Raw genomic sequence first — 22,887 nt, forward strand, 5'->3', positions numbered from 1 at the left:
ATGTCTTGAGTTCTATGCCCATTCGCATGAGAAGTGTCATCAAGTATCAAGGTGGCAATACGCGTTTTTGAAAAATAAACGCCGTCACTTTTTATGTGTGCTTTGTTCAATAATTGTAGTGTTGACTGAAATGATTGTTTCGTAATAAATTTATAAATTCTCTTGCTAATTGTAACCTGTATAAACATTTATTGCAACAAAAATAAACTACTTGTGAAAATTTTGATAATTTCGAAAATTTTTGGGATGGCTCGTTTTCGCTGATAAATATTTTGAATTATGATTATATCGTGAATAATTTTTATTCCTCTGTTTCTAAGGCACGAATTTTATTAGTGGTACAGATAATCTAGCTGATTATTTTCATGTTTAGTTTGTTAGAGTTGCGGCCAAAGTAACATGATGGAACGACCATGAGTGCAGCATTAACTGCTTTTACAGTTGAATCGAAATAAAAACATCAAGTTAAGTAATCTAAGTGGTGTTCCATTAAAGTCGCCATATCACGGGCGATATGATTATGTACACGCAATTCTAGTCACAATGGAAATAAACGGCACGGAAAACAAGTATTACTAACATTACTTGCCACCATTCCATTCTGTTACGTTTCCCTTAATTTTATTATATCTTGCTACTCACTCACTTTACAAATACTTGTTTGCATATAAAATAGTTTCGTTGGAATCGGATCAATTTTTTTGACATAAATCTCTACTTTAGTTGATTTATACACTATCTATATGGTAAGCATTATCATTATCGTCCTTCTTCGATTTTGTTTGTGATTATAGACCCAACGGAATAGGATTAAGTCGTGTATATCGTACCTGTTAGTAACATTTCATTACGTTTATCAAAATTTGTAATTATTTTTCGTTAATGGATTAGAATAAATGGTAAATAAAAGTTCCAAGGCCCCCAAGTGACCTACGAGCAATCTACATCGAAGTTGTCGTACCAACTTAATCTTCTAAGTACTACTTGCACGTAGCCTTTTTAAAGGCCGCTTGATATGATGCAAGACGCAAAATTTACTGATTAGAAGCATGCGCAGACGAAATTCAGCTGATTGTTTCATGCAAGATGTCGCACTTGCAACATTATAGATTTGGTACCAGTTTTATTGCGTGCGAGTTGCAATTCTAGGGGGAAATTGTTTCTACATCCATTTTGAAATAAATCTTTGTATGTTTTCTCGTCTAATTCTATAGTTTAACTCATGTTTTCCCTTGCTCTGTTTAGCCAGGTCCTATGCCACCATCGCCTGGGTGCATATAAGACTCCAAAAGCAAGACAGTAGCAGATATAATTGCTGCCCGTGATATACTGATCACTTTTTTCTTGTCCACTTTACCTAGCAAAATATTAAATGAAATTTGAGGTGAGGAAATTGTTTACTTTCACTTATGGAATGGAAGTGGCAAGTATGATGCAATGGCAAGAGACTAGCAATATTCGTCTATGCAATATTTTTATCTTGCACGCAATTTTTTGCACTTTGTCTGTTGCATCTTGTTAAGCAGCCTTAATATGATATAGCAGCTACACTTTACCAAAATATTCTGTTTGTTGCAAGGTTCTGATCGGTATTTAATATTTTGTCAATTTAGTCAAACTATGAAGAGTCCTCAGCACACCGTTTATTTAATTAAATATACGTGATAGGCAGGTTAAATGCTCGACAATACCCCTGCTCAAAATATTAATTCAAACATTTAAACTTCGTTTTAGATTATAAGCGATTACAATTTTTATTGCTATATTTCTAACCTAGAAGGATAATGAGAACAGAACAAAAAGGGGATAATAAAAATAATAAAAAAAAGACCAAATACATGGTAAGTACAAGAAGGATTTAGGACTGACATAAAACTATGAAAGTACGGTTTTGAGTGGAGAGAGTTTCAAATACTTTTGGCACCATTGCAAGTGAAAGAAATAACATATTAGAAGAGATAGAGGACCACAATTTACACACCTGTTGTCACCTGTTTCACACAAACCAACTAACCATCTATCATACGAGGAAAAATGAATGAAAGCTTGAAAAAGGAAATGCTGAGAAGAACATTAAAAGTTAAAAAAGTACGTGAGGAATGGTTAAATTCAAGAAGTCATAAGTTGAAACGGTATGTTCTCACAAAGAAACGGCAGCCGGATTCAACAATAAAAAATTTAATATCAATGAAGACTTGAAGGACATTCCAAGAAAAAGATGGGGATACCAAATAAGATGTAGAAAAAGGACCATAAGAGGCGTGAAACATTTGTAACTAATACAATTAAAGCCTCAAATTTCCTAATTTGTAGCCCCTTATTTTTTAAATAAAACGAAAACAAGAAAGCACAAATATAATTTGTAATAACCACTCCTGCACTTGATTTACGAGCACTTGCTCAATAGTACTAATGATTTTGGTTTATTCAAATGACGAAATTGATGTTATCAATAAATGTTAATGTTTGGATGGTACGGGTAAAGATGAGACAATGTTACAATAATTATTTATAACTCTTAACAACATGTTTTCGATTTCTCCTCGTCAGGTTTTGAGGTTATGGTAATTTTTGAGCTCATCTATCTATCCGTCTCTATCAGACATCCTTTGCACTGGTTATAGAGATTAATTCCTCAAAAGTGCGTTTAGATCTTCTTGATAACTCCAGATAATGGAATATGACTATTGCTGTATGTAACTTTTATGAGTTTGTAATGCACAATAAAAATCCGTCGACATTTTCTTATTCCATTAACTCCATTACCAATTGCTGCTACTTTCTATTGGTTTAGTTGAATATGCAACTTGACACTTGGTAACAGCTATCCCAGAGTATTATCTCGCTCATTTTCCTCAAAAGTTAATTTGAAGCTGCCAGTTAAGCAGCTGCAGCATAGGCGTAAGTAATTAGAACATAGTCATCTCTTATTTTTGCTTGATGTACGATTTTTGATGTGAGTTTCATGGCCGACGAAGATTTAACGGTAGTCATATTACAGATAATTTTAAATTAATATACCCAGTATCCGAAATATTAGTCAAACAATCAGTTGGAGGACCCATGCCGAGTTCAGACACCGTCCGTTTTCTTGTGAATATGGTGCAGCATACTGCCCAATAGCACTAGTACAGACATCCATAGTTGTAACTAGTTTTTCCGCTAGCTATGGCTAGTCTTGTTTAGGCTCCAGCATTTAAAGACATTTGGAAGCAGGAATCAGCAGGATCAGATCTTTTAAATTCTGTATCTTCTGGAGTTTTCTTGAAAATTATTGTCGAACTCATATCTAACTACTGTGCTATATTTTCATCATCTAATTTCTAGTTTAACCCTGTTTTTGATTTTTTGATCTAATTTTTTCACTCTCTGGTTAGAGAAATCAATTCTGAATTTGCTTGTATATCATGGATATCAGGATTTTTTTATTAGCATTACTTGAAGCATCCATTTCATTGGATTTCAAGAAGTCTCCAAATAATCTATGTACTAGATGAAGTTATTGAATATTTTTCCAAAAACTTCTCGATTAGATTTGTTTTATTGATTACTAGTAACAGAAACAGCAAAATGTAATAATTTATCGATGTGAACGGTCCAGTCTAAATAACAATAGTCTGGAAAATTCGAAAAAAAGTTGTCAGCCTCGAAATCTTCTTTATCCTCCATATATTGACAGCTCACAAAATTGACGTCTACTCCTCATGCCGAAGAATTATATTTAGGCTTACAAAATTGACAAATAGGATGAAGGAAGCTTAATTGCTTGTTTGAGTTTGTTCGGCGATTGAATTATTCGATTTTATTTCATTCTTTACCTTAAATATGATTGAAAATGAAAAAGTTCTTTGTATAAAAACCGTCGTTATTTACCGATATTATTAAAACGATTTCAATTTTTCTGATATAAATATGATACTAAAATAGATGATTGAGATTTTAGGATATTTCTAGAAATTAGGAACGTGTCTTAATGGTAGACTCCTGGAAGGAAAACAAGCTGGATTAACCCAAGTTATCTATCTTAGAGGATGCGAAAGCTTCTTTTAAGTTTTTCAGTAAGTTTTTTCCTTTTAGAAGCCTCAGTTAATGTATAATTTAGCCAATCGTGTCTAGGTGTCTTTAATGATGTAAACAGAAATCGAAGTAGATTTAGGAAATTGTGAAAAGTGAAATAATTTCACACTTATCGTGGTTAATAGTTAGAAATAAGATTCTACAAACCCTAGAAGAAAGAATTTCGAGTAGAGACCCTCAAACAATCAGCAACATCATGAAAAAGGAATAGAATAAGATCACCGGAAAATGACAAACAGGGGGTTGGCTCTAAAAAGACCGAACCGAGTCTGTTCACAAGGAAATACGGTATTAAAAGTGAATGGTCATGAACTTTTCTTAACAATTTCTCAGGAATCATACTAGGTTGAAACTTTCAAGGAATAGAAATGAAAGGAGGAATCAACACTATCCATATATGTAGGAAGATGTTTAGGAAAAAATGGAGACTACAATCAAAGTTAATATATTGATTGTATGCAGCAATTACGAGTCCTATCATAACCTATGGCTCAGTAGTATTCTACACGGAAGTGTAGAGTAGCGTATCTACGTAAAGTACTGCATAAGCAGTACCCGAAGTGATCCTATATCTGCAACCTACATAGAATTGTTCATAAAAAGTGTATCCATGGATTATTTCATGGATTTCAGGAAAAGGTTAAAAGTGAACATTCGTACAAAAAGAAAATCGATTAAAAATCATAAAGGAATTCAAAAATTCAATCCTCACGAATGGTTCGCTAAGGAGACAGTTTGTATCCAGAGAACGTTTACATCCGGAAGTCGCACAAACTGAAAATCGGATGAGGAAATTCATAGAATGGAAAAGTCTACCAAATTGTTCATGAAAAGTGCAGGAACGCAACAATCTACATAGATAGCAAGGCAACAACCAGGATTCGTGAGTTAGTCTCTGGACACCATAAAGAGAAATGGAATTCTAAACTAGGTGAGATCATTGTAATGATCTATGGGTAATTGTACTGATAGCAGAAGACGAAAAGACGATGTAGTTTCAAAGAAGTGGCAGTAGAAAAAGTTGTGACAACCAAATGGTAACACAATCGGACTTACGTCTCCGAGTATACTATGAACAACCCAGATCGAGGTAACCCGTACAGATCTAACATAATTTTTCCAAACTACACTCATGGTTATAAAGCAAATAAAATACTCGCACTAAAGTGGTATTCAATAAACTTCTACTTCTTTAATTTTTTGGGGAAAACGTAGAAATGAACTGTATTTTCACCGTTTGTGGCAAATAAGGCGATTACGTAGTACATGGATTAACAAGCTACGGACTCTGAGGCTAATATAAAAAGAAACCTGCATGCAAAAAAGCAATTAACATCTACCGCTCTTATCGCAAATCTGTTGTGTTTATTAATAATGCAATGCAATTAAAATGCACGAAAACGGCCTCCGGATCGATGTTCTTAATTAAATAATCAATTGTTTTACTTAAAAGCATATTGAAAAGTTTGTTTGTAAGGAAACGAAAATGATTTATGTCGTGACTTCACTGACGCGACCACGTAATATGACGAACAAGTTTGATATTATCGCCACACTTTGTGGAATTGTAATAAATTTTACTGTACACGTTTTCATAGTCATCTTCATAATGAAACCTGGTTAACGTTCAGGAAATGTCAATACATTAATTTGGGGAAAAATTATTAATTCACTGATTCCTGTAAACCAGTGGCAGCTTAAGTAGGCCATAAATTAAAAATATTTTATCAAGAAGATAATGAATTTTTAAAATATTTCTGTATTTATTTATGACAAAAAAATAGGAATTGAAAGTGAAATGAGAGTTCAATAAGTGCTTCATCGATCTCACCCAAGCATTTGATAGGGTATGATTGCGGGATGTAACAACTCTACTGAAGAGAAGGAAGATTCACGCCGACATAATAAATGTAATCGAAGACTTGAACACCAATAATTACACAAATATCATAATGGAAAATAAACTGAGCAATAGAGTTCCAGTATTTGTCAAGGGGACAGCTTCAGCCCGATCTTATTCATCATCATAATGGATGAGATTATAAACGAGGTAAAGCAAGCTGGAAAATGGATATGAAGCAAAGAAATAAAAATAGTGTGTTATGCTGAAGACGCAGTGATCATTTCAGAAGACGAAGATAACATTTGAACAAAGAAAACCAAATCTTTCACAGTATCCAGAGAACCGAAAAGATGTAAACTCGCAATATAAGATCAGGTTGTAGAACATTCAAATATCTAGGAGCGAACATAACAAGTAATAGGAATTCAAAGAATGAAGTGAAAGCTCAAACAACAAAGGCGTCATTAATATCAGGGTACCTGGAGCTACCAGGATCAAAGTCAGAATATACAAGACCTGCGTGAGACCAGAACAGAGAAACCATAACTAAGCGGTTTTTAATAATACTGAGATCAATAGCGGGACACACATTATTTGACCACAAGAAAAATAATGAGATAAATGACATCCAGGATGTACTGAGTTGTGCGAGATATCGGCGAAGGGAATGGGTAGACCACGTGGAGAGAATGTCAGACGACAGGTTAGCAAGGATTGGAAAGGATGACCACCAGGACGACCATCTACAAGATAGTATGAAAGCTGGTTTTCATCATTCCAGCTGTAGCTAGGCAACCATTGATGCAAACTAAGGACTAAGTCCTAACATATGATGATGAAGAATAAAATTACGAATGATTCATCATTTTATTACTCTCGGATTCATAAAAATGGACTATAACGTTGTAAGCTGAGTGGATTATAATTTTCAATTTATTTTGGAGAATATTTTATTTCATGTTATTTCATTTCATTATTTCATTATTTCATTTAAATAAAAAAAGGCAGAAAACTATTATTAGACATTTTTAACCTGTAGGAAAATCAAGTTTTTCTTATTAATAATTGAAATTAAAAAAATTTATTAATAATGATGTATGCATAAATTCTACTATGAGCAGTGATTAAATTACGTTTGGGTCAGCTCTGAATTGCTACGAATTAGAGCGAGTTAATAAAAATCTGCAGAGAAGGGAGTATCAGAAACAAACCAAAAAATTCAATCCAAGTTTGTATACTTTAGAAAAACCAAATGGATTTGTAGATGCGGTGCAAGTTTTATTCTGTTTTCCTTGAATTTGGTTTGGTAGCGAAATAATAAATGGCGTAAGAAATTTGGTACATATCCACTTAGGTAACTCGAGGCAAAACCAATTATATACATAAATCAATTAATTGAATTCCTTTTCGCCGTGCAGTTAAATTACTATAACGAAACTAAGGAGTCGATAAATAAAGAGATTTATCAAGAGCTAATAGATTTTAGCTTACAACTAGATAAGGAACTGAAACGAAATTTTGATTTATCAACAATGCCTAAATTTTTCCGCACCAAGATTGTGCAAGGTGTTACCTACATCTTGTTATCTTAATATCATCCCAAATGATTTGAATAACATTGTAAATACTAATTTGAAAATCAAAAACAATTTTTTTTATGAAAATTCAATGTATTACTATCACAAACAAAATACTAAAGGAACATGATGATTATTTACATACAAATCTGTACATTCCTTTGATATCTGGTGCTGAAGATTGTCCAAACTCAAATCTACTTCTGTAATTGATCGGGGTAGCCATCTTTCTTTTGTCCAGTAGTGAGGTTTGTAGTTTCTTCATGATTCTTCAATTCCCTTTGCACAATTCTACATGGGCGTTCACCTACGTCAACGCGGCTTTTTTTGATTTATCAAAGATCTTTTTAGAAATTCGCCAATTCAGTAAAGCAAAAATTTTTTAATACCATAACAAAGATTCGTAGCGCTCACTAACAATTTCTTTCAACTCCATTTTCATAATGTCTACAGTGCGGAAATATTCTAGTAACTGAAGATACAACATTGAGTGGAACAGAGAAGATAATTCTGGAACAAACATATAAAAAGAATGGAAGACAGTAGACTTGTTAGAAACAATAAACAACCCAGGAAAAAGACCATCTGAACGATGACGAAAATGCTAGACTTGATGGCAATGAACAAGCAGTAGCCTATTAATATGGTCATCTATGCTAGAAAGAAGAAGAAGAAAAAGGAACAGAGTTGGATACACTCCAGAAGTATTAGATAAGAGCTATCATTAAAGTCTGACTACGATTTTCGAAAATTTCATTCTTATGCACCCGGTGTATACTCCCAAGTATCTTTGACATTTTTTGGCCAAATTTAATAGTGAAACCGAAGGTTAGATAATTAATTTGGCCAAATTCACATCCATCGTCAAAGATTACACACAGCGACTGTGGATTTGAAAAGTTAAAACACTTAGTGAATAATTTGTCTTCATCGGGTATAGGTTGAGAAATCCTATCACCGGTTTTTAAAAATACACTATAAAGAAAGCATGATTTTCAAAACTCTCACTCTAATACAACAAGTCACGTATACGGCTTCCAAGTCTATTTCAACTTTTTTCTTCTTAGATGAATATGATCAGAGCCCATTAAGTGGCTCATCAGTTTGATAGTCATCCCATTGGTATTTCAAATTATCTGTTGATAATCACGGTAGTCCATTTATCGTTAATTCAGCCTAATTGATTTAAATTTGTATACATCATCTTCGAGGGCCACCAGTCTACCTGATGTAAAACGTTTTTTATAGACTTATAAATTGGTAGGCGTTACATTTAAATATCAATTAAGTAACGCGTCGATTACAGTGAGTTTTATAATTTTAATGAGTAGAAACAATTTTTTTTTATATTTACCAGCGGTAGAATAACGAAAATTTACTTTTAATATGAATTGAAAGGATTTTATTGGATCCACCATTTATTTTCTATTACTAAAATTAGTTGCTTACTCATGCAAAAAAATATATAAAAATCTTTACACGATATATAAAACTTTCATTTTGTTTTTTTCTTGTTTTTGAAAATTTTGTCAGAATTTGTGTTGTATTTCAGCTTCGGCTCAAAAAATTTTGTGTATATGATAGAAAGAAATCAATAACAAAAATCTTTTGAAACGGAAACATTTCTGTATTTAGAATGATAAGGATTTGCCTTTTAATAACGAAATATCTTCAATTAGTGCTTGAAACGTGAGTGAAATAACATGCTTGAAATATTCGATCTAATGTGTGTTAAAATGAGATGAATATGACCTCACTTATTGACTTAATGAACTTAATTATTATATTTTTGAGAATTTTAACGAAAACAATGCACACACCGAAAGAGGTAATTTTTTTTAAATTACAAATACCCTCACCACACATTTTCAATACTCGTTTTAGTTTATTCAGTATTTTCCGATCATAGCAGTACCGAAAGCGTTGTATTTTATTCCTCTTTCAATTTCACACTTTCGTATCTACAAACTTTAATATAAAATATTTTATGTTTATTATTACTTAAGACATACTTTTCATGAAAAAAACAAAAAATTTAATAGCTAGGTGTGCGTTCAACCTTTTTTTAGTGCTACTTTCAAATTATTATTATTTAATATATTATCCACGTGCTTGTTAAGACTTACCAGCACTTTCACCGTTTCCAGGAGTTTGTGATCTTTCTAACACATCACCATCTTTTCTCACAAGTCCCAGAATGTTATCTATAGTATGCCTTGGCCCCGTATGAGGGCTTGCGACTATTCTTATTGGTTTAACGTCTAGCCCGTAGCCAAGAATACTTGAAGTATCTTCACAACGGTCTGAGTCCATCGCGCGCTTTCAACCGACTGAAGTTGGCAGCAACTCCGCACAACGAATGGGCGGGCGAAAAGGTGTGGCGACCCTGGTTCGACCAATAAAAGTTATCGAACATCCATCATGGAGTCTACAAGTGTAGACCGAGAGGCTGCCAGCTCTAATAAGCTTTGTACAGTGGATTTTATGGTGTAAAAGCTTCAAATTGGTGTCAATAGTCGAGAATTAAGTTGAGTAAAGTCCTATTGCTACTTGTCTTTGAGTGAGGTTAACCAATGAACGTATTTATTAACTCGTTCTCTCAAATTTCAGAGATTTATTTTGTTTGGGGTAATTGTTTATTTTAGACTTAGTTTAATTAGCCTGACCGGAATTTGTATACATACAATCATGTATTGGGTGTTTATCTATTAGATCCGAGCAGATGTTTACCAAAGGAATAGAAAATAACATGGAATCACTGGATCTTTAGAAATTAGCGATGCTTACCTATAAACTTACGCTCAAAAAAACTCACTCCTAAAGCTATAGCTTTAAACGCAATATAGAAAAAAAAAATCTTCAGAATCTGCTGATATAATACTCTACAGCTTACTAAACAAAAATATTTTTATAATAGCAGATAATTAGATCGACCATGTGGCAAGAGAGCGAAATCAACCACGTCCCAGTCAAATTCCTGTAGTTTTTTTGTCATTTTCGCAGTTTGAGGTCGGGCATTTTCATTGAAAAAACAACATCCTTTGATAATAATCCTTAGAGCCTGTTCTGTATTAGGCAGCGCAATTTTTTAGTGGTGTCACAGTAAACATGTGCATTGATTGTTTGGCCTCATGCCTACTGGTTAAAAAAAAACAATGCTCGTGAATTATAGAGGTATCAAGACTTGTTAACGCTTAACTTTCTTAGGATAGAAGTGCGCCTCCAATAAATTGATTGCCGTTTACCTACTAGGGTGTCGCAATATCATCAAGTTTCATCCCCAGTAACTATTAGAACAACAAAATCTGCAAACAAAAACTGCCCTGCCCATCCGTTGGTTTTTTGTGTTGCTTAGTAAGATTTTTTGGCACCTAACGTGAACAAAGTTTTCAATCTTTCATGAATCAGTGCCAATTCCATAGCAAGAGCACTAATTGAAAATTTATTGCTCAAGCTGTTCTTCATCGGAAACTTGATCATGTCTTTCATTGTATGAACCATTTAAGTACTAACCATTGAATCACTCATGTAGAAAACGAATCACAGAATTTATTTCACGTGTTAAACACATTTTAACTCATTAGTGCCTTAGCAGAAAACAAATATTAAATCGGATCCAAAATACTTCTTGGCAATGAACCAGAACGTCTATTAGATGCAGATCTTCTTTGTATAGCTTTATTATAGGATCGAATGTAGCGACGAGTAAAACTTCTAACATATTGCAAAAGATCCCTTTTGTCATTAGGGCAGATAATTTTATGTAATCTCCAGGCATTTACAACAGTTACGTTATTCATGTGAGTGAAGAGAACCCACCACCACCAACAGATCAACACCGCATGGGCGCCCACCTGTTGGTGGTTGGTGCTAAAGGTTCGACTGAATCATAGTTTGTAGCCATCGTTACTACATTATTATCGTTCCATCTAACAAATAGAAGCTGGTTTCTTTCATCTTATTGAAAATCAAAGAAACCACGGTCTTCTCTTTTTTTTTTTTATTGTCTTGGCGGGTACAAGAAGACCTTTCTTTGTACGATTGTCTCGTACAGTTCCAGTAGCTCGTATTATAATCTTTCTAAGTACATTTAAAAGATCATGGCTTGTAAAATGATTGTCGAAAAATAGGACATCATCACTTGGGGCATCAATTATTTTCGCAAAATCAAGGACCACTGGTGAACCTAGTGGAAGCGAGGTTTTAATTTTAGTTGGTGCTTGAACAGATGTCGGTTTAGCTCCACAATAGGTATCGAATAAATAACAGAATTCATCCGAGCTACACAACATCCAGTCCTTGTATCCGAAACGAACAGATTTACCTCTTGTAAATTGCTTCGCAGAGTGATGACCGTAATATTTAACCATTGCTTCGTCTATAGACAAAAAAATTATAAAGAATTCCCCATTGTTGAAACTTTGAATTGAGAATGTTCATAAGTGGCCGAATTTTGTACATTTTGTCCTCATTATCTAGTGTTCTGTTGTCTGCTAAATGTAAATATTTTTTTATTTCTGTAAATCTGTTTCGACTAATTGCATTTGAAATAAATGATACTCCAGCATCCTCATCAAGATTCCAATAAAGGTGCTCACGAGATAATTTATGGTACACCAACGAAAATTTTTAACTCTTCTTTGGTTGTTACAAAATTATGATTGTTCTTAGATGCCGCATAAATGTTGGTTTGGTCGACAATATGTTGGACCACTTCGTCATCAAATAGTTTTTCGAAAATCTGTACAGCATTCAGCCCTCTTAGATCTTGTCGAAGTTGTTCTAACCGAACTTCGGCTCCATCTGTGCTGTCTATCTTTAATACTGTAGGTACTTGCGTCCAATTAGGATTCCCCTTTAGAAGATGCCATCTCTCTAACAGTGGCATACTATCCAAATTATCGATTGAATTAGTTGGTTGCACATTTTGAAGTTCCATCAGTGGCAGGCCATCTTCGTCTTCAAAATCGGACCCATCGAGATGAATTTCTACCTCACCTGGAATATCTGCTGGCTGATTTGCAGCTACTTCACCAAATTCTTCCTCGTCAGTTTGATAATCCACTTCTGGCGGAATTATAACGACATCAACTTCCAACCCCGACGTTCTTGAAAGGAAAAACAGTCAAGACTATAGATTGTGAAGAGCGAACCTGCCTCGGAGAAATCAAAGACGGTTTCATCGGCGGGAAAAGTTTGGTAATCGTTGTTCAGGTTGAACATGAGACTTGGAAGATAAATAAAGTGCTATTCCATCAGAACAACGTATCTTCACCAGATCTGGCCCCCATCGACTGTTTCCTGCTTCTTACTTTTGAAGTTTCACTTGCAAGAGGGAGATTTTTTCTCATATACAAACGCTTATTTTGACAAGAAAAACTGAAGCTATGATTTCGAAAAATTGAGAAGGTTAAAGAGGGATAAAAGGAAGAGAATTGCTGGACTGCGATTTGAAAGAAGATTATATTGGAAAATGGAAATGATTATGAGAAATGTATTGCTTCTTTTTCAGATCGGATACTTTTCATACATCCCTCGTACGCGTTTAAATGTACCTATAGATACAATATATTCGCAATTCAGTTATTAATTCTTGGAAAAATTTATGATTCAAATAATTTTGAATTCGTAGAAATAGGATTTCCTTAATTCAGTTATCAAAAGAGAATTCGTAGAAAAATTGTGGAGTTTGTGGAACAGTACCTGTAAATCACAGTTCACAAGAGATCATCGCCGGAGCGGCAGACATTTTGCGCTTTAAGATAAAGTAACTAAATTATATGTTGGAGCAATTTCCTTATATAACGTGAAAAATTGGTTTTCTTGGCTCTTTTCCATAAAGTGCTAAAAATTATAAAAATCCTACTTTAGACGCGTTTATCATATTTATTTTTAAACGACCGGGCGTCGCGTAATCTCCTTTTATACTCTGACTACCTAATGAAATTATTATTACTATTATTAACGATGCTAACATTATTCTTGCATAGTACAAATGACTTTTAAATTAGATTTCGAGCAGGGAGGATGGGCGCATCAAAAATGGAGTACGTAATATGATTAGTTCGAAGATACGACGGCAGATGGGAGCTTCCATAAAAATGCCTTTATTATATTTTCAACTACAATGGGCTGTTTAAGTTGAAATTGGCACATTGTTATCTTGCGTTTCGCATTCCACAAGATGCGATGATGTTTCTTTTGTTGACTCTTTTACTTTTGATTTTCTCGTTTATTTTATTACGTCGCTTGTTTGTTAGACCAGCTCTGCTCCACGTATTAGATCCATTATAAATTAAATAAACATTGAAATTATTTCGAAAAATACCTTCTAAATCGGAAATTTAGAAATAAATGTTTGGTCGAAAAAGTCGATTTTTTACATATGATAATATATATAGGGTGTTCCAATTTAGAGATCGAATGATTTGACTATGTTTTCATAATGTGTGGAGTGATGAACTGATGACAACTTTCTGAAAAGGTAGTCAGACATGCGATCAAAAACTTCTCCATTCAAGATACCCAACCAACTCGAAAAATATCAGCTAACTATTATTACCGGAAACTAGTATACAGCAAAGCACCTCACGACGATGAGTATCAATGTTGAGGATTCAAGAGAGAAAAAGAAACTTCACGTACTGGTCCAGCGCTCCCAGTCTAGGATGTTCAGGAAAACATTTTGGTAAGGAGCGCTGGAGACTACATCGAAATCAATGCGGGTCATAATCTGTATCATAATCTTAGAAGTGTAACAAATTTCGAAAAATGAATAATCAACTATAAATCAATGAAGCTAAAGCTTCGATTTTATTCATCATCATACCTCGTAAAATTTCACTTCATGGCAAGGTTGTGGAACGGATCTATACAGTATTTATAGTGTACGATACTTTCCAAAATTGGAATTCCACAATTGCTGATTTGTTATTTGATCGACTATTTTTTAATTCAAGCTCATTATCAGGTTCAGTGTGGTCTATGAAACCATCTTTTTAGTATTTTTAAACTTTATTTATTTATTATCTCTACAAAACTTGTATCCATAATGGTGTAGTCGATAAGGTCGAAGTGCTTGATTTCCAACACAAAGGTCGAAGGTTCGAATCCTCTGTCGAATGAAACTTTTATTAAATGATAATCTATTTGCATTACTCCAAAAAATAGTTACAAACAAACAAACAATCCCACATACAGGCGAAACTAATATAATAGTGTTAAAAAAGAATTTAATGAAAAAACAACATATTGTGTTTGTTAAGTCATCTTGGAATCATGTAAACGCAAAAAATGAAGTAAATCCATCATATGAATATCAAGAAGATAAATCTGAAGCTATTATTTGAAGTATTTCCTATACAATTTTGAGCTTTTCAAATATTATATAAACTTGAGGAATCAACGTCATAATACTATGTTTCCACAGCATTTGAAGCTCTTTTCCTATAATAGCATCTCTTTCTACATCCATATCTTCTTCGCATTCATTTTTTTTCTGGAACGTACAATCCGCGACTATGTTGTAATCCTTATGGATCTAAGCAACCGATAAATCATCATCAATTCACACAAGTCTTCAAATTTTTGTTTATTCGTTCTTGTCTCGCAGCAACTTCGTTCCATTTTCAGTAGACCATTCAATATCATGTTATTTTAATACAGAGGAATTTTGGCTTTGATCTATACAAGGAAGAAAAGACCGAAACCGAGCCAAATACACCAGAGATAGTAATAAGTGATGAGACTAATATAGAAACAGCACTCCAAAAACTAAAAAATAGAAAGAGCCCAGGTTCGGATAACATCGCCAACGAATTACTTAAATATGGAGGAGAGAAGCTAAACCAACAACTAACAACCCTAATGAAAAAAAAAATATTTGCCCAACACAGAATACCAGATGAGTGGAGAAATAGCATTACGATTCCACTATTTAAAAAGGGAGATAAAAAAATGCTCGAGAAATATAGAGGAATAAATCTACTATGCATAACGCTGAAATTAACCACAAGGATAATAACAAATAAAATAAATGAATGTATCTCACTAGCAGATGAACAACAGGGTTTCAGATCGGGAAGATCCTGCACAGACTCAAGATTTGTCATAAGACAAATAACGGAAAAATCGATCGAATATCGAATCGACCGGCCTTCATGTGTTTCATTGACTTGCAGAAGGCCGTCGATCGAATACAATTAAAAGACATAATACACCTTTTCTATGATAGGCAGATACCATATAATGTCATTAAAATAATCGAAAATATATACTCAGAAAATACGATTCAAGCAAAAATAAATGATGACCTAACTGAACAGATATCTGCAAATAGTGGCATTAGGCAAGGGGACTCTCTCAGTCCACTCCTATTCAACATAGTGATGGATGAAATCATAAGACACGTACGCAAACTAAGAGAATACAAAATGGGAAATAAAGAAGTCAAAATCCTGTGCTATGCAGAAGATGCGGTATTGTTGGCGGAGAACGAGGACGATCTGCAAAGGCTACAGTACCAATTTAACAAAACAGCAAAAAAGTTCAATATGATAATATCAGCGGCAAAGACAAAATCAATGGTTACTTCCAAGACACCGTAAGCTTGTGGTGGATAACAAAATAATACACCAGGAAATGAAATTTAAATATCTGGGAATCGAAATATCTCGACACGGGGACGTGGAGACGAAAGTAAGAAACCAAGCTACAAGAGCCTCAAGAGCAGCAGCATACCTAAATGACACAATCTGGCGAAATAAATACATTCGAACTGAAGCAAAAGCCCGAATATACAAGACCGCAATCAGACCTATATTATCCTATGCAGCAGAGACCCGACCAGAGACCTCTAAAACAAACGGATATTGGAGACTACAGAAATGAAAATAGTTGGAAGAATAGCGGGAAGAACACTAATGTATAGAGAAAGGAATGAAAACATAAGACGAACATGTGGGATAGATAACATCAATGACTGGGTACTGGATAGAAAGATAAAATAGAATGAGCACATTGACCGCATGACGGAAGAACGAATTGTGAAAATATCAAGGGACAAATCACCAACAGGACAAAGAAGCCTTGGAAGACCTAGGAAAAGATGGAGTGACAACCTCCCAGGTGCCCGAGTAGAGGCAATGATGCCTATACACAGCAGGAAGAAGAAGAAGAATTTTGGCTTTCGCAAACCGATCAGTGCTCAGCTTTCCTGTTGAAGATGGTATTGCTACACGTTGATTTCTTGTATTAATCAATGCAACTTGACTAATCTCTGGTAGAACCATTTAGATATGTAAATTATGCCTTGATCTAAAAATAATACTTTTACATTCATAAGTGTTATTAAATCTTAGTCGGGGGAGTAGTTATATATAAAAGGACATTTTTTTCTTTTCTTTTTCTTCATTTTCTTATCAAATTCCTCTAACCACTCCTCATACGTTATTCTAGTTTTTACTTTTGTTGTGAGCGGTTTCTCCTTTGAAACATCTTTGATTATTCATTTCGTGAAATTAAAGCGCTGGTGTTCTTGGAACCTTTACGATGTTAAATCTTCAGATTAATAATAAACACATTAATCCATTGATTTGCTTTTACCAGAAGTCAGAAGAAGAAGGAATACCGAACCTTCGAACCAACCATTACTAGCTGAACAAATTTCCATTCCCAGTTTTAACGTGGACATTTAACATAATTATTATACAATACACTTTTCGATATTGTAAAATTATTATTTTTTTATTTTTTTTTATGGTAGGTAGATTCCCGCGAATTAAAATCACACGTTTACAAAGTATCACTAATTTTTCGCTTCAACACGTTGACGGGACAACGTCAAACGTACTTTCTCTTATGATCACCTCAAAGTCTGAACAAGCACACAAATGTGCTGCAGATGTCTGATAATCTCTTAAAAACAATGACGCCTCGGTTTCTTCCATGAAACAAGAGTTTTGATAGTTCTATTGTAAATAGTTTCTGATTAGAGTAAACACCTGTCACTTCCAGACGCCTAGAAATCAAAAAGAGGTTCTTACACTCTCAATGATGGAGGTTTAGACAATAAAAAAAATGAGGCCAGATTATTTTTGTCATTTACAGTGTTTTCTCGTTCGTGCAGTCATGTTGTATGTAAATGAATAATCATAATGAAATTGGCTGTTTTGAGCTCCTTAAAACTTAATATTACTTCTAAAATATACTTCAGAATCTGATAAACCTATAAAAATATGATTTTTCCGAACAGACGGAAATATATAAAAACACTTTCGCGATTATTATATTTGAGAAACGCCTTACTGACATCTTGACATTTATCCGTCCTCGAATTATAAATTCTAACTCAATTACTACCCATTAACTGTTATCAAGAGGACAGATCGACGAGAACCAAAAAAGGGATAACTATAACAACACGTCACTATTTATAAAATCCTTAAAAAGCTTATGTAATTCTTTATTTGGAGCACACCTTTGAGGAACCCATTTAAGTTTCTATTAAGGGATTGAAGAGATAAAGGGTAGATAAGGGCGGAATTAGTAAACCCTTAAAACATTTTCGAATGCAATCGGAACCATCAACCACTTTGGTAATGCGAGGAATATTGGCACGCATCGTTTTCAGGTACTCAGTGGTGTAGTTTGATTATATTTCTATTATAAAATCAAAAACAGTGTACTTGAAATTGAGTTTTTACCAAGAAAATCAATGAGAGTTGATGATTATTAAGATGATTTTTGTGTGGACCATCCACATGAGTTACAGCCATTATCCTCTGTTTTTTTACAACTCTCAGGAACAGAATATCACAGCTTTCCTTTTGCAAATGATTTGATTTTTATATCAAATTTAGCTGACGTTATCAGTTTAACTATTTTCACCTTCAAACGGTGGGTCTAAAGTATACGATTTGAGACGTTCATTCAACTCATTGTAGGTATTCTAATCTATAATTTACCTCGCAAATCTTAACCACGATCTAACCAAAATCTAAGCACACACTTAACATTCATCTAGAAAATAAGCTACACAAAAGCTGGTGCTGAATCGGTAGGGGAAAAGTAAATATCTAAACTCATCTTATTTGAGTAAAATGGAATGAGGCGTAGAATTTAATGAGTTCAACTTATAATATTCCATGCAAAAAAACGCTACTTACATAAGTAACTTTTGTCCAGATAATAATTATAATTGAAAATAACATCACAACGGTTATCAAAAGTTACAGGTGGATAATCTGCATCCGTCAGTAGTACTTCTAGTTATAGTTGTACCTGTTGATACTTTCTATAGTATACTTATTTTTGTTAATTAATTTCACAATTTTCCTTCCTCGTTCTAACTTATTATTTATGTTGTCGTTGGTGTAACAACCTTCTATAAGTGCGCTTGCGGTGTTAACAAACCCGCCAAACCCTTCTTTCCGTTTTAGAAACATACCAATTTCTTTGCATAACTTATTCATGTCAAATTTCGTATGATGCATTGGCCATACTAGTAAAATAGGGGTTTGATGAAGTCGTATGTTGCCAGAATGAAATATATTTTCTACGAAGTTCATTGTGATACCTTCAATTACCATGTAATGTCAGTCAATCGATCGTTCCATTACACCTAAGATCAATGCAACCTGCACAAATGACTAATGAATTATTGTGAAACTTTGTTCTTGATAACTTAGTCGCTCAGAAGATATTTACTCAGCTCCTCCAGCATGAAAGATTGACTTTTTTGTATCAATCGCCTTCGTACAATCACTTTAGAAACGCTTGCAACTTCTTATAATTTTCTAGGATGGATGGATGTTATGTCAATATCTTCTATTTTTCTTTGGGTACCATTTCCAAGGTTGGCTATCATCATAGCTATGATGTGACGTTAAACCACTTTCGCCGATTTATAAACCACAAATTCTTCTTCTTCTAAAAGATCTTTTCCTACAATTTAGCCCTTAATTATTAGCTCTAGAGTTTCTCTTTTCTTTTTCTTCTTTTCTATTCATGAAGGATCTCTACGTCTCTCCCATTCTTATAACATCTACCTTGATGCTTGTACACCATACAAAAGGACAGACATAGCACTTGAGCATCCGTGCTCTAAGTTTGAAGCTCAGGTAGTGGCTAATGAGAAGCTTCATGAATTGTAGCGGATTAGAATCCTTATTTCTAAACGGAATAGTCAACACTTGTTTGTTTCCAGTACAATGAGAATAATAACTAGTAGAGACTTGCGGTAAAGAATTTGCTACTGTTGGGCCCCCGAATAGTATTAAGTGAAACAGATCTTAAGCAATATAAAAGAATCAATTTAACTTTTAATTTTATTCGTTCTAACTTATTATTTATGGTGTCGTCGATGTAACAACCTTCGATAAGTGCGCTCGTGATATCAACAAACCTGGATCCATGTTTAGGTTCTTTCCGTTTTAGAAACAATTCAACCTTTGTCCTTTCCTAATTTATACTTTTTAATGCATCAAATGGCTGTTAATATAACCAATTAATTGAATGTGCCTTATAACTTTTGGTTATCCAGATAAAAACTGGTGATAAATAGGATTAGATTTTTCTATTGTTGTATAAGAATCCTTTTGTCATCTTTTGATTTATTCTAAACATGTCGTTACGCCTCTGAGGTCACGGTATCATTATTCTAATTGAATTGAATGTGTCTGATTTTCTGACTCTTTTAGATCTAAAAAGATAAGAGAAATTATATACCAACACGATATTTTTATTTATTTGTTATATATGTAAGCTCAAACGTCCGACATTTCTCAAATTACTTTTTTGTTTTATCAGATGATTGGTGTTCTAGATGGACAATATAATTAGTATTCGCCTTAAGTGGATGGACTTAATTAACTACTTGACGGAGACGAGTCAACTAGATTATGGTCTTTACTGGAAACACAAAATAATTTGTATTCCATTTGTCTATACCTAATCGTATTCTCTGATTTAATAGCATAGAAAAATGTTGGTAGTTGAGTTATTAGTTGAGGGGTAATTACTTTGTACTACATTTTTGTCATATAAATGATTTATTCGAAGGCACTCTAATGCAGGAATCATTATAAAACATTCCAAAATTTCTACGATCCCCCTCATATCATTCAATGGGGTTGTTATACTTGTTTGCTGCAAGCTCTCCGTTCTATTTCCATGGTTTAAGTAGAATTCTTTATGGAAAGCATTATTCAAGATCACTTTTAGTCTATTTATAGGAAAAACCTCCATTTTCAGCACAATAATGAAAAGAAATGTCACGTAAGTAGAGCTGGAAACACTGAGTTTTGAAATAGTTTCTTATAGAAAAAATAATGGCACATATACGATTTGTCATGAAAGGGAATTTTTAACATAAATAAAATCATTTTCTTAGAATTTTATGGACTAGAAATAATATGAGCTTCATCCCTACAAATGATTATCCTTCGGTTTCCAATAATTTCTTCGTTTTCCTTTAGTATTTTGGGCGAGAATACACTCGTGAGCAAAAAAATCGACTCGGGTGACAAGACACTGGACCGACAACAAAATTCTATTTTTCTTAGTAAACTCTTAAAGCTTACAGCATTAGATTCAAAAAGATATGAAATATTTTCACGTTTTTTGCTTTCACAGTCCAACAATGATCTGTAAACCACCTTTTTCATGCTACAATAGTACTAATTGGAGGTAACTAATCTACCTTACCCACTATCAGTTAGGTATCAAACGTCAACCGAACCGTCAACACATTTGCGTTAACAATAAGTAATAAAGCTGCTCACGCGGCGACAAGGTGCTACAGTGCATTGAATATAAGCCCGTCCAGACTTGACCTTCATTCCAAAGAGACTGGTAGTTTTCGGCGAAGACGCAGTTCCGGAAGAAAAAGATGCAGATCCAATTCATTGTCAGCACATCAATGAGAAATCCAGAATTCACTGTTGTTTCATGTCCAAAAAGAGTTCAGAGAAACGCGAGGAGTCTGTAAGTGGCTGGACAATAAGGAGAAGATTTACAACAGCTTACCTTGAACCAAAAAGACCAGTTACTGACCCCAAATGAACCGCAGCCTACTGAACAGCCCGATTGCGGTTCAGTTATCTTCTCAGACGAAAGCAGTGTGTGTCTGCACAATTATCTATTTCCAGAATATGAGACACATTTATTGGTTGTAGCGTGAATATGATATAGTATCTTAAAATGTCTGGTCCTTATCAGTAAAAAACTGAACCGGTCTGATTGAAGGTCATCGTCATTTTTGAAAGTTTGATCATTCAAAGAATTCTGCAAACTCCGAAATAAATGGTAATCAGATGGTGCCAGATCGGGTTTGTATGGGGGATGTGGCATCACTTTCCAGGCAAGTTTTTAACGATTTGTGATTGTGAAGCCTTGGAATACCAAGCCTTTCCGATTTAACAATTCTGGCCGTTTTTCTTTGATTGCTCAATGCAGTTTTATTAATTGTTGTGTATGTAATGTAGTAAACATCAGATTTGATTGTTTGGTTCCTTTGAAGCAGTTCAAAAAACACAATATTTTGTAATTCCAACAAACTGACATCAGCTTTTTTGTTGTTTTTGTTCCATGATCGTTTTCGAACTATATTACTGTACAAGATCCATTTTTTATACCAATTTTGACACGTGCGCTGTTAAGCAATCAGCATTATAAACTTCACATATTTCTTTGTGAGTCCCAGCAGTTTTCTTTCTTTTACGGAAATAAAAGTTTCTAAAGTTATATCAAAGTGACCAGTATCACGTAACAAAACGACAAATTACAGCACTAAAGCGACGCTCTTTATCAGTAAAAAGCGAAAGTACTTAGTTGCCAATCTTATAATTGCTATTATAATAATTCGTCCACCGTATTTTTATCACGCCTCGTATCAATGTATTTAGCACATTAAAATCTTGTCTATTATTATTTGGGACCATTGTGCGAAGGTGTTTCTATATTGTTAAAATTCTTCAAACAGCACGTCCACCTTTTCATCTAGTATTATTTATTATGTTAGCTAATCCCTTATTTCCCCAAACACGTTTTATTCTCAAAGACATATGCTGAGAAATATCGATTCACACTTCTTCTATTATGACAGCTTCTAGTTCGTTGATAAAAATTTAACAAACTAATAGAGCATGTAATATATGGAGTGGACACAAATTTTACAAAAACCTTAATCTCCAATTCTTTGTGGGTGACTTGAAAAGAGCATATTGAATAGAAGATCGGCGAACGGAACTGCTTTATGTATCGGAATATAGCATTTCAAAGAGATTTTTTTGGCTACTGTATATTTACAGTATCTTTTTCGGATCTCATGTACTAACAAGTATCAAAAGAAAACATGTATATTTTGTATTGAGGTTTTAAGGCATAGTTCAT

The 22,887-nt window shown here is 34.0% G+C and overlaps 2 protein-coding genes across 2 annotated transcripts in view; both read right to left on the minus strand.

Annotated features, from left to right (window-relative positions):
• Positions 1-9,810, minus strand: part of LOC130444044 (retinal homeobox protein Rx1) — a 69,078-nt gene extending 59,268 nt beyond the window's left edge. Inside the window, exon 1 of the mRNA XM_056779014.1 lies at positions 9,624-9,810. Within this exon, the coding sequence (XP_056634992.1) occupies positions 9,624-9,810 (187 nt within the window). The remainder of the gene's footprint in view (positions 1-9,623) is intronic.
• A 1,655-nt stretch (positions 9,811-11,465) lies between these two features.
• LOC130444367 (piggyBac transposable element-derived protein 2-like) lies at positions 11,466-11,867 on the minus strand. Its single transcript, XM_056779460.1, has one exon. The coding sequence runs from the start codon at positions 11,865-11,867 to the stop codon at positions 11,466-11,468; it is 402 nt and encodes a 133-aa protein (XP_056635438.1).
• Positions 11,868-22,887: the final 11,020 nt, after the last annotated feature.

This window comes from Diorhabda sublineata, chromosome 5 (assembly GCF_026230105.1).
Source record: "Diorhabda sublineata isolate icDioSubl1.1 chromosome 5, icDioSubl1.1, whole genome shotgun sequence".
Classification (NCBI taxonomy): Eukaryota; Metazoa; Arthropoda; class Insecta; order Coleoptera; family Chrysomelidae; genus Diorhabda; species Diorhabda sublineata.